The 17,011-nt window shown below is 40.6% G+C and overlaps 1 protein-coding gene across 1 annotated transcript in view; it reads right to left on the reverse strand.

The window, feature by feature from the left end:
* Positions 1-17,011, reverse strand: part of gfra1b (gdnf family receptor alpha 1b) — a gene marked incomplete at both ends in the record, with an annotated part of 102,262 nt that overhangs the window by 26,948 nt on the left and 58,303 nt on the right. Inside the window, one exon of the mRNA XM_080454809.1 lies at positions 439-617. Coding sequence (XP_080310935.1) covers positions 439-617 — 179 coding nt within the window. The remainder of the gene's footprint in view (positions 1-438; positions 618-17,011) is intronic.

Genomic DNA, 17,011 nt, shown 5'->3' on the forward strand with positions numbered 1-17,011 from the left:
TGGTTGAAAGATCAGAGCACTACGTCACGCTAAGCTTAGCCAATCAAAAAGAGGACAGAAGACAGACCTCTTTTATGCCCATGTATGGATGAAAACGTTTGGAGAGGGGGACCGACAAAGCCTCATGTAGGCCCGACCCCCTCTTTTATGCCCATGTAGCCTATGGACGAAAACGTTTGGAGAGGGGGACCGACAAAGCCTCATGTAGGCCCGACCCCCTGGGTCTGGCAAAAATAGCAGATGTGCAAGCTCGCAGCGCGGCACGAAAGAGCTTGTACATCTGCTACTTTTGAAAATATCGGAAATGATTGGAAACGTATAAAAAATATTATATTATATATTTGTGCCAAACATTTTCAGATGGGTGTCCGTGGCCCGAATAAATATACATTTTGGGGGTCTTTGGCACAAACAAAGTTGGATAACTACTGCGTTTACCTTGTCAAAGAACTGTCGCAGGGCCTTGTGGCACTTGCGTTTGTTGCAGACCTCGGAGGCGGACACCCGGGTGGTGCAGGGGTTAATGTAGGCGGAGCGGTACTTCTTGCACGTGTCGTTCAGGTTGCACGCCTTGGCCGCGTTCAGACAGTTGTTCTCCTTGTTGGACGCTGGCTCTCCTAACAGGGAGGGAAGGGCAGAGGTGGAGAGAGGTGTCAGTGTCACTTACATTATGTGGTGACTATTGTCTATTGTAAGTCGCTTTGGATAAAAGCGTCTGCTAAATGACTGTAATGTAATGTAAAAAAAAGAATATTTTGGGGGAACTATCCCTTTAAATTATTAAGACCGGGGAGAGCATTGGTCATTTTTAGATTTCTTTGGCTATTAACCCTCCAAGACCCGCAGTTGTAATATTACAACATTTGTATTTTATCAAAAACATGGTATAAATCATTTGTTTTCCTGTTATTCTTTCACCTAAACATCATCATTGGATCCTATTGTTTAGTCTTGCAATGTCATTGGCCGGGATATTTGCATATAAATACCCCCCACAGAGGCAGGAAAAGTCACAACTTGAAAATCCTTGAAGGAAGAACAATCTCTTTTTCACTGGACAGGATTTCTCACAAAAAAGTAAGTAAAATGTCTGCAATAATTTTTTTGGTGATCATTAGAATGTCTAGAACATGTACATATGATATTATTGGGAAAGATATCCCCCAAATGTAAATTAGAGCATGCTTTATACTTGTTGTTTTTTTACAACTCTGGGTCATAGTGGTAGCAAATAGCAATGCCACCTGTTCACCTGGCTAAGTGGAGTCTTATAGTTTTCACAATACATTTATACAATTATGTGTATTTTCCCCACATTGCATTACTATATATATATATATACCACAAATAACCACAAACATTACCAAAATGTTTTGCTAAAACATTATAGGCAATGAAATGTTATAACTTATAAGCTAAAGCAGTATATTTGTCTTCGAGTACAATTGGTTAAAAACATACAAATTGGTATGTGTGTGTGTGTGTGTGTGTGTGTGTGTGTGTGTGTGTGTGTGTGTGTGTGTGTGTGTGTATATATATATATATATATATATATATATATATATATATATATATATATATATATATATACCAATTTGTATATTGTAACCAATTGTACTCGAAGACAAATATACTGCATCATTAGCTTATAACATGTCATTGCCTATAATGTTTTAGCAAAACATTTTGGTAATGTTTGTGGTTAGCAATCAGTGTATGGTAATTGTTCATATGGGAGTCGCCCAGTTAAGAATCTCTCATCATTGTTCATGTGATGGGTGTTGGGATTGCCCACTTACAGTCATCCCCAATCCCTTTGTTAGGCTAAGCATCATCATTCATCACTGATGGTGCTAAGTACCATCATCACTGATGCCACTTGTGAGGATAAGCAAAGTACAATAGGTTGGCCAGACAGTATTGTGTGACTTGTGAAATATGTACCTGCAGTGAGATGTGCTAGTACTAATGTACTAATGGTATTTCTTTATTTTCATTTCAGAATGCCACAAGCAAGGAGAGAGCCCTCGCTTCACTGCAAGGGATGTGTTAGGATATTGTAATGAATGGAGAGAGTGATGTGGACATCGACTTTACTGAAACTGATGAAGAGTCGGATGAAGAGGCCTGTGGAGAGGAGTCCAAAGAAAACCATCCACCCAGTGAACCCAGTGAACCCACTGACCCACTGCCCCCCCCCCAACCGGCCAAACACGCCAAACCCAGTGAAAGATATCAGTGGCAGAAGAAGACCTTCATCAGCCCTAATACAGACTTTTCTGGTCCACCTTTGACTGAAGATGTGAGTTCACTCCACACACCACTGCAGTACTTCCGCCGGTTTGTGTCCGAAGACATGATTGACTCCCTGACAACAAACACAAATGTGTACAGCCTTCAAACAACAGGAACATCAGTTAACACAAGTGGAAAAGAAATAGAGCAAATGATGGGCATGCATCTGAACATGGGCCTTGTACAAATGAATGGATGCCGAATGTACTGGGAAGCCAACACACGATATGCCCCTGTAGCTGATGTGATGCCACGCAACAGATATCAGTCTTTGATGACCTCGTTACATCTAGTTGACAACTTGACAGTGCCAGAGAGTGAAATATTAGCCCAATATTATTCATAATGTATACTGTTCTGAGGCCAAATGATAAACCATAACCATATAAATGAACCCTTAAGTTGTTTTAGTGAAGTATATAGACATTTGCCATGCTATTCTGACAGTGAGTAAAATGGCCTATAGGAAATTCTGCTACCCGTTAGACCCACTGTTGTAATATTACAACATTTCAATAAAACCTTACGAAAACTATTTTTTTTAAAAAACATTATATTTTCCTCTCCAAAGTACTCCTAAAACACCATCTGAAAGGTTGACAATTTTTTTTTGTAAGTAGAAATATATCCGGGTCTTGCAGGGTTAAAAAAAAAGAAAGAGAGCAGATCTACAAGCGTGCTATGAGCTTGGAGGGGGAGAGAGAGAGAGAGAGAGAGAGAGAGAGAGAGAGAGAGAGAGAGAGAGAGAGAGAGAGAGAGAGAGAGAGAGAGAGAGAGAGAGAGAGAGAGAGAGAGAGAGAGAGAGAGAGAGAGAGAGAGAGAGAGAGAGAGAGAGAGAGAGAGAGAGAGAGAGAGAGAGAGAGAGAGAGTATTAGGTACCCTTGTCCAACTGCTAATTAATGCTTACGTGCCAGCAACTGCAACTTTGACGCGTTGTGAGCTTGTAGATAGTCTACTTTCAAATAGCTGAAGTATAGGGCTGAAGTGGTTAATGTATGTTTTGTAATAATAGCCTAATCTACAAAGCAACTAGTAACTAAAGTTTTCACATAATTGTAGTGGAGTAAAAAGTACAGTATTTGCCTCCCAGATGTGGTGGAGTAGATGTAAAAGTATCTCAAATTGTACTTTATAGTATATAAATAGTACAGTACTTGAGTAAATGTACTGCAAAAACAAACAAAAAAACAAAGCAGTGCAGTAAATGTACACTATTTGGAACAACACTCCTGTGACATTCATAATTTGCATTGCAAAGTAGAGCTGAAGGGGGATATCCTATGTAATACTCACTATAGTAGTGGTTCCCAAACTATTTAGCTTGAGACCAAACACTGAAATTAGACATTTGCCTGGGACCAAACTACTGAAAAATCTATTTTTTCAAAAATATTTTCACTATTTCCTCGTTTGAATTTTTTTAATTTATGAAATACTTTAGAAAAATGCTGGAATTGTTTTTAACTGATGAAACTTGTTTTAATCTTTTGAAATATATATATTTTTTTAAATACAAAAAGAGGGATATTTACACACGACCAATACAAATTGGTCCGCAACCCAAACATGGGTCCCGACCCACTGTTTGGGAAACTATTACTATTACTGCTTCTGAGATCTTGATAGGTGGCGAAACTGGTGGAAAATGAGTCTACAAAGGAACGTAAAATGTCACCTGCATCTCCTCAGGTATAAACACAGTGACCTTTCAGAGTGCAGCAACCACCGGTTGCCATGTTGTACACAGCTCTGCGTCAGCGCCGCCTCCTAACCCATTAAGACCGGGAACGCATCTGTGTCATTTTTTTAAATTAGTTTTTTTTTTAAATCTGTGCAAATCTGTAGTTTGAATATATATATATTTAAAGCGAACATTTGTAACTAAAATCTTTGCTTCTGGGGGATTCAACACATGTCTTCTAAATTTTAACAGTTTTTGGAAAAAAATTATGTTGCTATAATCAGTGGTTCTCAAACTCTTTCATGTCAAGGACCCCCAAAATGATATGTATTTGGCCGCAGACCCCCATCTCAAAATATATTGTTCCAGGAACCCCTATAGAAGCAAAGATTTGAGTTAAAAATGTAAAAATGTATATATATTCAAAGATTTGCACAAAATGTTCACGATTAAAAAAAAAAATGCAGATCTACAAGCTCTACTAGCGCCGCGGCACTCGGCGCTATGAGCTTGTATATCTGCTATTTTTGAATAGCCAAAGTGGTTACACAGATACGTTCCCGGTCTTAATGGGCTAATCCACTCAGACTGACGCTAGTTGTGTAGTTTAAGTTTATCCTTTCTTTCCTTGTTCCCCTCACACTCTAATTACTCCCAACACTTATCCTGTCACCGCTTGACAAATGCTCCGGTCGCTTGCTCCGACTTTGCACTTTTGTAAGTCGCATCTGGACGAGAGTACTAAATTGGAAATGCAAATTCAAAACAAGCGTTCCACCTCTGTTCTCTAGCTTGTCTAGGCTCTATGCACAGCAGCCATATAGTAAAGAAATTGGGCCTCTTCTTACTTCCTTCACAGGTGTTACCAATGATTCTAACGAAGGCTCTGTTCCATTTAGTGTAGCACAGTGGTTAACAAACCTTTTAATTTCAAGGACCCCCTAGCCATGGTTCACATGACGCTTGTATACAAGCGTCATGGTGCCGAGTCCCCCTGGTCTAAAGTTGTGTTCGATTTTTTCACATTGCCATCTCTCACATAAACATAAACGTTCAGATTTCAAATATAAAGTGCTTACCACCGAGCCACGGATGTTACAAGGCGATGCGGACCGCGATGAGTACCCGTATCTCCCGTATTGTTCAATAAAAAGCATTTTAATCCCATCGCCGGCCATTTTCTTTTTTGTTTTATTTTTGTTTTGTCATGTATCAGAGTGCAATACACCTCCCAACCATTAGTGTCGCATGGTTGAAAGTATCGGAGACACTTTCTTTTAAACATACATAGACATACCAGTCCGCATTGGACTGGTATGTCAATACAAGCCTCTTCCGCAGGGCTACTTGACTACTGGCCAATCACAGCGCATTGACTACTGGCCAATCACAGCACGTCTAACTGACTAGTTGCTGCGCGGCTGCCTCTAAAGAAAAGACCCGCCCCACCTGCCTCTGATTGGCCTACCGAACGCCCCCTTATGTGACGCACACAGAAGTTTCCAGCTTGCCCTGCTGAAGCGGAAGGAAGTGGAAGCACGGCCGAGATACGCACGCCTCAGAGCCGAAGGAGGCGTCTACCTTTATATGTCTATGAGCCAACATGCACAATATCAGCACCCTGACTCTGTTTGACCAGAATGGAACAGAGCCTTCATTAGAATCATCAGTAACACATGTGAAGGAAGTAAGAAGATGCCCAATTTCTTTCCAATATGGCTGCTGTGTGGCGCCACAGAAAGAAAACCCATTCATTCTTTCCCATGAAATTTCCGGAAATTATTTTAAGCCTGGAACCAAGCCATCCAGGCTCCATGGTGAATCAAGACCATAACACTTGATTTGATTCCGTGTCAAAAAACTAAATTTAAACCGCAACATTTTTTATTTATTAAAGTATAATATAATTAAATATTCAAATGTTTTTTTGACACAGAATCAAGTGTTTTATGGTCTTGATTCACCAGGAGACTGCATGGCTTGGTTCCAGGCCCTCACATCTAGAGTTGGGGCCGCTACGTGGCCCTCACACCTACGTCGCACTGCCGATCCGACCAATATGTCATAGTGTCAGGGGCTTTATCACAGTACCCGTTACCCGTTTTTCGGTGTCCCCTTCATGCCTATATATTGAGATCACTGATGTCATCAGTATATGGTCATATTGCCATATACTGTATGGGCATGCCCCCTTGTGCCCATATGGAGCTAACTGATTTGTTTGCGTAAATGGGCCAAGGGGCAAACCCCCTTCGCTGGAATTGAAGCTCACTTCCGGGTTCTCGTTCTGCCTGCTGGTCCTATTAATGGCCCAGCCGCCCAGCAGATGTCGCTATTTCAACTTCTGCCGTTTGCAATACACTATAATCTCAATAGAAGTCAACGAGGTTTGGGGCGAATTTTACACTTAATTTTATTACCTTAGTAAACCTTTTCATAAACACTTTATGTTTTCAAAGTTTTTTTTTAAAATCATTAATAATGATAAAGTAGGGCTGAATCTGTCTTGACAGATTATCATATAGTAGCTGACTATAGTAGCTGTATGGAGTGTGTTGTCTAACCTCAACAAATCAGTCAGCTCCAATGACATCAGATATCTCCATATAAGGGCATACAAATGGACGAGGACTGACGGATACAGAGATCTCCATATATGGGCATATCAGCATGCCCAAAAAGTTAGAATATGGAGATAAGAGGACAATATGATCGTTTGTGTCCGTACTGTTTGTTAGAGTGTGAGTGTGTGTGTGTTATTCGAGGCTTTGACTGACTGCAGTCCTTCTGTTTTGTCCTCATCATGTCTAACCTCCACACATGGGAGGATTTTCTGTCCTGTCCCTGACACCATCACACACACACACACACACACACACACACACACACACACACACACACACACACACACACACACACACACACACACACACACACACACACACACACACACACACACACACACACACACACACACACACACACACACACAAATCATATGTGCCTGGAAATGCACGCATATGCAGAAAAAAAACACTCAATTACTGTGTACACACACGTTTGCATTGCTATACTTGTGAGGGCCACAACATTTGTGTGTGTGTGTGTGTGTGTGTGCATATCATTGGCTGCATACAGAAACGCACACATATGTGTGTCTACATACTGTAAGACCAATGTGTCAAGTCAAGTGTCAACATAATACACAATAGCTCAGGGCAGGAACACACACACGCGCACACACACGTGCACGCGTTGTGTGTTACTAGACTTATTTTATATGACAATTTCATGAATGCCAATTTTGCAATGTTTGGCAATCTTTAACCTCAAGTCAGTAGCCAAAAAATAGCTGATCTAGCAAGCTCACAACACGCCGCACAGCGACACGTTGTGAGTTTTTAGATCAGTTATTCTCAGTTTAAACTGGACATAACTCCAACCTCTAAAGGTAACCTCTAAAATGTCTAATCCTAAACCCCAACCTGAATCTATTTCTGCTTGTAAGTCTAACTTCTTTTAAACCATCATCAACTATCAGTCATAGTTCACCCCAAAATGACCTTTTTTCTATCGATTAGCCACCCCATGGAGACTTGAATTCATGGAAATTTGTTTTTGTCACATTCCTAAGCTAAACATTTTATGACCAACAGTGGGTTCCGGTAGGAGACACAAAGAGTCTCCTTTTTCTGTCTCCTACCGGAACCGCTGCCTACCGCTCCGCTGGTCATCAAATTATTGTCTTAGGAATGGAAAAATATATCCATGAATTCAAGTCTCTATGACTAGTCGGTGACAAATGACTAATGACAAAAACAGATTAGGGTGAACTATCCCTTTAAACAACCATTTCTCTTGTGAAACGGAAGCCCGACACGGGCGTCAGTACAAGGGCCGTCACCAGAGGGGATTGTGAGGTGCAGTCTAGACCAGGGGTGGGCAACTTTGATGATGGAGAGGTCCACTATATTTCCACACTTACTCCAGAGGGCCACATTGCATACACTGTCGGGCAGACACGTCTTATATCCGTATTTTTACTTTTTTCGTAAATTAATGCCATACTTCGCCATTCTATGTCACACAAGTAGTACACAAAAGTACCACAAATAGCCAATCTACAAGCTCAAAACGCATCGCACTGCGACGCATTTTGAGTTTGTAGATCGGCTATTTTTTTATTGGAATTCTGAAAAGTATTCTTTTTATTTAATTTCAAATGCATTTAGTTATACTTATGACAACTTTATGAACTTAAATACAAATACATTGGACATAAACAAGACAATAGAATTTTTATAGTCATTAAGCTACTAATATAGACTGAAGTAATTAAAGCGGGTCATGTTTGTATGTTTGGAATTGTAACAGCTGAAATGAATAATACATCAGTATTCCGATATTAACCTGCGGGCCGCATTAAGTGAAGGTGGGGGCCGCATATGGCCCCCGGGCCGCCAGTTGCCCATATATGGTCTAGACGCACAGCCTTTGCGCAAAATTCCATTTCAGTTCAATTTGGACACACACACACACACACACACACACACACACACACACACACACACACACACACACACACACACACACACACACACACACACACACACACACACACACACACACACACACACTCTTATTAAAAAAAGACAACCGAGCGTGAATGTGAGAATTACTATGCCATTTACCAAGGATAGGCAGCAGTTCTGCATTGTGTTGTTTTGTTAATGTTCCTGGGCGTGTGTGTGTGTGTGTGTGTGTGTGTGTGTGTGTGAGCGTGCGTGTCACAGTAAATCCACGTTGAACAGGTTTCATTAACTTTCTGCACGCTGCACATTTTCTATACCTTATAAACAGCTTCATAGCTCATCGATGTTGTCGGGTTGAAACCTTGTATGTCCAAATCTATTACTTTTCATGAAATGGAAAAAAAGTCACAAGCTCTTGTTAATACTTTTCATTAGTTCAATATTTATAAAACGATTTACTTTCACTTTCAAAATCTTTTGAGAAAATGAGAAAAAGCATCGCAAACGTGTCGCACCATGACTCGTTGTGAGTCAGAGAAAATGTACTGAATACTTGAGTATTTACTTCAGCAGTGGTGGACAGTAACTAAGTACATTTACTCAAGTACTGTACTTATGTATATTTACTTTACTGGAGTATTTCCAATTTCTTTTACTTTTACTCCACTACATATCAAAGGCAAATGTACTTTTACTGAACTACAATTATTTGAAAAACAAGAATGTTTTTGAAAACATTTGAAGTGAGAAATAGACGATGCAATAACCGAAAAGTGATTCTATTTGATCCACAACACTTCCTTGTTTATCGTGGCGCACCAACGCAAGCATAACAAAACACCCGCCCCAAAACACAGTCACCCCGGGGCAAATCCAGCGGTATCATACGCAAATCCGGTGGTAAAGAATGGGGGCGAGTGTGTTTTGGGGCGAGTCTTCCCGTTACCTTATGGACTACTGTCATTTGTTTTCCGAGGCGAACTTGTCCGCCCAGCCCAATACTTTCTTTGCCGTAAGCAAGGAAATACTTATTTTTGTTGTTACTTTTGGGTCAATTTATTAATGTATTTATTATGTTATGTTAGGACAGCAGAGTCACTGCCCATATTTCGCCGCAGGCTGAAAACCCACCTCTTCAGGAAACACTACCCTTCCTCTCTGCCTGACCTACTTGTTGTTAACTAGTTGTACGAACGCTTGTTTTCTATTGTTGTATTGTTTATTGGATCTTGTTTAGTCGATACACTTATTTGTTTTAGCTCATGCTCATTTGATTTAGCTATTTTGTCTCATCTGTTTAAGGAAATAGGTAGCTGATATATTGCACTTTTACCTTAGCGCTAGGTATACTCTTGGTTGCTTGTTTTTGCAGAAAATGCACTAAAGACTTCTGGTGATTAGTAGTTTTCGTTCCCTACCTATGTTGAATACACTTATTGTAAGTCGCTTTGGATAAAAGCGTCTGCTAAATGACTGTAATGTAATGTATTAAGTAGCCGTGTAATAAGCGGGATAATGTATGGGGAGGGGGTCATTATTGAAATTTAAAGCCCTTCAGGGTGATTAGATAAGATAATCACCCAATAATACATTATCCTTTGCTTATTGCAAGTCACTCTGGATAAGAGCGTCTTCTTAAATACCTACATTGTAAATTGAGCATTTTTATTTTGGCTGATTATCCTCCTTATCAGTGCTTTTTTAGCTCGAGACCCAAAAGGGAATTTATACGTTTGCCCGGAACCCCAGCTAGTGAAAATAGAATATCTACAAGCTTGTAGATCTGCTATTTTGACACTTCTTAAACGTTATTCTTTTTTATTTTATTTTTTTAATGGAAATGATTAGATTTTCTGATTTGATTCATGAAATACTTTTGAAAATGTTGTGATATTTTTGGTTTAAACATTTGTTTCAAAGTTTTCTGAAATATATATATATATATTTTTATATAGGAAACCAAAAAAGGGAATATTTACTCGCGAGCCACAAAATGGATCCCGGCCCACTGTTTGGTTATTATGATGACCTTGCTTATACATTCCAGCCCCGTAATCTAATAACAACGCTCATTACTGCACCAAATCAAATCATGAGAGAACTCCTCATCACCCCCTCTCCTCCCATCTGCCAGTAACTGTGTCCCTCTGGTGCAGGGGGGGGGGGGCAACCCTTAGGCACGGGGTGCCAACACTGGCACAGGGGAGGGTGATCGCTGGCACACTGGCATTAGTGTGAGCAGTGGTGGAAAAAGTACTCAAATGTTTTACTTAAGTAAAAGTATCGATACTGCAATGTAGAGGTACTCTGTTACAAGTAAAAGTCCGGAATTCAAAATGTGCTTGTGTAAAAAATACAAAACGTATCAAAATGTACTTAAAGTACCAAAAGTGAAAGTACTAAAATGTTTGAAAATAGACGATCAACCAGCTCACAACGCGTCGCGATGCCCAAGAGGGAAATAGCAAGAGTCGCATTCTCCGGTTTACTTCCCGTTTCCTTTTTAGGAGACAGGAAGCAAGTTGGAGTCTATTGATTCCAATGGAAGAGCGAACGTGAACACAGCTTCTGAACCATTCTTTAACTCCATGGTCACTGAACTAAATATTGGACCCAATCATCAGAAGCCACACAATATGTACAAGATTTTCATACTAAAATGGCTTTTTTTATAGACACAAATGAGGGGAAAATCAACTTTGTTATCGACTTTTCTCTATCCCAGCAACACACTCTTTGTGTACTACTTCGCCTCTAGTGGCTCCAATAGAGATTGTGTATCGTGTCCGGGTAGCTCAGTCGGTAGAGCTCTCGCCTTCAGACCACAAGGTCATGGGTTCGATCCCGGGCACCGCCAACTCAGCGCATGAGTAGCACGGCTTGGGTGCGGTAAGTCGTGCGGTAAGTACTGGGAGCTGAGGATAGGTGTGGCGCTCCACCTCAGCAATCCATCTCCCAGGGGTCTAGCGCATAGTAACGGGGACAGACTCCCGCGTGTTACTCGGCTGATACCGACAATAAGCCATCTCCCGACCTACTTATTGCTATATTAACAATCTTTGGCGATGCGACGCGTTGTGAGCTTGTAGATCTGCTATTTTCAAATTTAAAATAGGGCTAAAGTGGTTAATGTATGTTTTATAGTGTAATAATTTATATCTGCAAAGTAACTAAAGTTTTCAAATAATTGTAGTGGAGTAAAAGTATAATATTTGCCTCTGAGATGTAGTGGAGTAGAAGTAAAAGTATAGACAATTGGAAATACTACAGTAAAGTAAAAGTACCTCAACATTGTACTTAAGTACTACATTTATTTAGTTACTTTACACCACTAGAGGCAACCCTTAGGCACAGGGTAGGGTGATCACTGTTACACTGGCATTAATGTGAGAGAGAGTTTCTTTTTTCTTTTTTTTTACCCATTAACCCAGTGATTTTCAACCCCTTTCAATCCATATCAAGGTCCATTATTTATTGGGCATTTGAGCCATCGACCACCATTTCTCCACCAGCACACTGTATCTCTGTAGTCATGTGATCAAAACATTAGATTTGTCAGACTCCATTTAAATTGCCTACAATTGGCTTCGAAAGTTTGTGGCAGAGGCCCGATTTGCAAAAAAACAAACAAGAAATTACGCAAGCAAGTAGTTCGTTCGTTCGTGTAGGGCTACACAGGCAAATGGGACATCAGCCAAGAAGTGGTATCATCATCCAGTTCAATGAGGCCGCTGACTCCATGTGGTGATTTGAAGATTGGGCATTCATCGATAATATGTTCAACAGTCTGTGGTTTTCCGCATTCACAGAGATCAGTGACAGACACTCCGATCATATGCAGGTAGATTTGGGTCTTTGCTACTCCAGACCGAAGTCTGTTGAGGTTGACCCAGGCATTCCGTGGTAGGTCACACCCAGGTGGGTTGGTTGAAGGAGAGTTGATGAACTTCCTCAACGTGGATGTTGACTTGGACCATTGCTTGTTCCAGCAGTCAAGGATCCATCCAGGGTGTGGAGGGCTCGTGGTAAGGAGTCTCCTAGCTTCGGTGGAGAAGTGTTTGCGTCCAAGCAAGTAGTGAAACCCCTTGAAAAGTACTGTCTACTACACTGTTTCAGAGACATAGCGAATATCGTTCTTATTAAGCTCTTCATATTTATGTGATATAATCCTGACCTGAGCGCAGAGTTTCTGATGATCTAATAATTGAAGTAGGCTATTGTATCAGACAGAGCGCTGACAATGTTGTCAGATGGGGGAGGGGTGGTCTCCACTGGTGTAAAGTAACTAAGTACATTTACTGAAGTACTGTACTTCAGTACACTTTTGAGATTTTTTTACGCTGCGACGCGTTGTGAGCTTGTACATCAGCTATTTTCAAATGTTTTAGTAATTTTACTGTTGGTACTTTAGTAAATTTTGATGCCAATACTTTTGTACTTTTACTCAAGTAAATTTTGAATTCTGGAGTTTTACTTGTAACTGAGTATTTCTATATTGCAGTATTGGTACTTTTACTTAAGTAAAGAATTTGAGTACTTTTTCCACCACTGTGTCAGAGTGAAATCACAAGAGTTATGGCTTCATAAGAGGACCCGGCTGGCACCAATATCCATTTGATGATGGGTCTATGTTTACACACCAAAACAAAAAGAGTCCTTGTAATGCAGTCCGTTTGCATTTCAGGCGTCCAAACAAACATTGTAACCCTTATTTCCTATAGCTTGGTAGCGTTGTCCAGTCCTTCTGTGCCGTGGGAATGAGCGGGCTACACTTCTTCTTTGAATGGTATCTTCTTTATTCGACTCGAACCAACACAGCAGCACAGTACAATAATAGACATGAGTCTGGCCTGTCCCACCGCACTTTTATTTTACCTCTGGGGTGGAATCTGCCAATGCTTTGTCAATGTAAATGCGTGGATTCGCGCTCTTGTGCATATTTCCGCGTGTCGCGCACATCTTGAATTTATGCGCGCTATGCTGATTTTCCTCCTCTGTCCAATCGGGTGACTCAAAGGCGGACCGTCCCAAGACCGTCTACCAGCTACCACTTGCTTGTCAGTAATGAGCGAGCCACTTGAGATAATGCATAATGTTTGTAGATTTGGTATGAATGTTGCCGTTGCAGCCTAATTGTTTTAGTGCCTCCCACAGTTTTTGTGGGTGGCTTTTGTTTGCCTTAATGTTCTCATTTAAGAAATTATTTTTGGCATTTCTGATCAATTTAGTAACTATATTGCGTAGTTTTCTGCACTTTTCAAGTAGCTGCTCATTTTTGTTTTTCCTGAACTTTCCTGAGCTAATATCCAATGAGTTGCGCACAATATTTATTTTCAACCAAGGAGCAGGGAAACAGCAAATACCAATGCACACATTTTTTTTGAAGAAATTGACTTTTATTTGTATATTTATTATATATATTATTGTTCCCTGTCACAAGCATGTATGTATAAAAAAATCACACCCAGTGTGAAGTGGGCGGTGTGGTCACAGTGGTCATCACAGTGATGGAAGTTCACTTAAAGAAAAGTAATATTGTGGACCAACCATTGTACACCCCTAACTTAAAAAAAAAACATAAATGTGTTTTTTTTAAGTGCATAGTCCTATTTATAGGGCTATGCACATGTGTCATGTTTCCCTAGCCAATCACAGTCCTGAATAGACTGTGATTGGCCAATCACGGTGCAGGGTTAGGGGGGTACACTGGTGGCCAATCACAGCGCAGGATTTGGTGTGCAAATATCCAAACCTCACATATAGGGGCGGTTTCACCGCCCAAAAATTGCAGATCTACAAGCTCACAATGCGTGCATTGTGAGCTTCTAGATCGGCTATAGCCGAAATGTACATACGGCTGAAGTGGTTAATGTATGTTTTGTAAACATCAAACATCAAAATCTACAAAGTAACTAGTAACTAAAGTTTTTAAATAATTGTACTTGTACAATAAAGTAACAGAGTAAATGCACTTAGTTACTTTTCACTGGCAAACAGGCACGGCCAGCTCTATAACCGCTTTTTTACAGTATGGACCCCTAATTGTTAAAAGACAGTTGTTAAATGTGAGTGACGTGTGGTTTTTAAAAAGTCTGCTGATGTCTGGAGGCCATTAGGTCTCACATCACCTTACTGTACATTATACTGTAGGTCTTACAGTATGCCATGGTCACCACATCATAATTAAGGGGGAAAGGTTAATTGTCGCAATTGTACATTTGCACACATCTGCAATTTGAACCCATCCAATCTATTAACCACTTAAACCCTATAGCCTATTCTTAGTCGACCGGAATCCCCCAGGGCTCTACAGTATACTAAGGCCCCCTCTTTTTTTCCCCCTTTACACTAAGGGGCCTATCTTGCATGCTGCCTTACCCCTTATCCTTAAACGTTTTTGCTATTTTTTTGCTATTTTGAAAAACATTTTAAAATAGTTAACACATTCCCTGCCATTGGCGTAGATCTACATAATTTCAAATCCAACTTTTGACTGCCATTGAAGTAGATGGCAACCTATGCTCTTTTGCAACCTATGAATGATCCCTCGACTGCGAGAGAAGGAATGGACGGATATGACGTCATCCCAACAAGATTCACTTCCGTCCACTCCTATGTTATGAGATGTAGAAAAACACATCTAGCTCGGAACAATTAATCAGCTTTTATTTTCAATGTTATCTCTATGCAAATCAGCTTTATAATTTTTTAATGAGCTTTTAAAAGATCAAATAGAAAAGCTTGCATTTTTTTCTCCCTAGACCTCATTCTTGAAGCTGCTTTTTTTTTTGCCTTTCGAGACGTCAACTTTTTAAAGCTGAATTCTAGCCAATCAGAACACAGCATGATCTGAGTAGGCGGGGACTAGCTCATTCAGCCAAGAACAATTCAACCCATGTCTCGCAGCAGACGGAGGATGGAGGAGTTCCGAATAAAATTTCGATTTATGTAATATTAATGGTGATTTGGCAAGAACATGGCATATTTATGGTCTGAAATAAAAGGATATACAACCAGTCGTGGAAGCGGTGAAAACCGGTTATGTTCCGGGAGGCCCCTCTCTCCACCAGCTCTCCCGGGGTAGATGAGAGCGGGCTGGGGGAGGACTGTCACACGGTCCGCCGTGCCTGGTTCACACCGGGCGGAGCGGGGTATTGCAGCATATGTGACCATTGAACACCGGAGGCCGAACACACACCCACAAAAGCGAATATTAAAGTTACATACTACTACATACTGTCATTAACCCATTAAGACCGGGGACGCATCTGCGTCTCATTTTAAGATTTCTTTGGGCTATTCAAAAAAAAAAATTATTATTACTATTTGAAAAATCTTGAAAAAATATTTTCCAGATTTTTTTCAAAAAACTGTTGAGATTTAGATTTTTTTAAGAATGGCCTCAGGTCTTAATGGGTTAAATGAATGATTATTTAATTATAACCAGGGGTGAAAGTGGGCCGGAATGGTCCGGAACAGCGTTCCGGTAAAAGATTCGGTACCGGAACGCCGTTCCGTTAAGAAGAAGTCGAAGGCAGCTGTCAAAATCCCATATTAAATAACCTGCCACAGACCCATAGCCATGTTCAAGAAGAAAACATAATCTACTAACGTCAGATTAACATACACAAGTGTTATTAGTTAAGTTTTCTAATAAAGTGCTTTTGAATTGTTCCACTGTGTATTTGTGTCAGCTTAATCCGTGCCATTTTTACGGTGTTATTCTACGGAGCCGAGAAGCGTCTCATCTTCTCCAGCGAGTCGCGTAAATTTGCGCATGCGTGCGTGTGGTATATGGACAGTGTGCAAGTTAAAACATATTAAGAAATGATATAAGTCAGTTTACTAAAGTAAGAGAATCATGAATGTGTTGTGAGCCAGCCTGCCATCTGCTACTCAGAGTGTGACTGGTGAAATTGCTATATTCTAACGCAGCAACAGCTGCAGCTGAGCCAAATGGCCATTGTGTTGCTCTTATTTTAAGTACATACCTTATATGGCTATTTAGAATGGCATCTGTGGTAAATGCTCTACTATAAGAACGGTGTAAGATGTTTGTTTGGGATGATGGTCGTGCCCAGAGGAGGCTGTGTGCTGGAGAGGGCTCTCTGCCCTGGATTCTAGGATGATGCTGTACTTGAAGGAATGCTGAATAAATGAATGATTGGAAACCTGGAAACCCTGACGTCGTCTCTCTTCTATTCTCCTCCATATTATTACCACCAACGGGCCTGATAACACGCAGTTTAATGACTCAAATACACGACATATTAATGTGGTATCTGAGTCATAAGGGAACCGGCAGAAATACGGATCCATTTCCGGAGGCGGGGAATAAAGAATCATCGCTCAGAGACCGGAGCTTTTCTTTCTTAACAATTCCATTTTATTGTCAGAGTTCTCAGCATCCCATACATACAAGTCAATTCGACGTACAGTGCATAGTCCATAGATCCATTTTATCCTGTTGGACGCGACATCTGTGTGTAGCCCAAAAACACAG

This window comes from Gymnoscopelus braueri (assembly GCF_963280865.1).
Source record: "Gymnoscopelus braueri genome assembly, chromosome: 17".
Lineage (NCBI taxonomy): Eukaryota > Metazoa > Chordata > Actinopteri > Myctophiformes > Myctophidae > Gymnoscopelus > Gymnoscopelus braueri.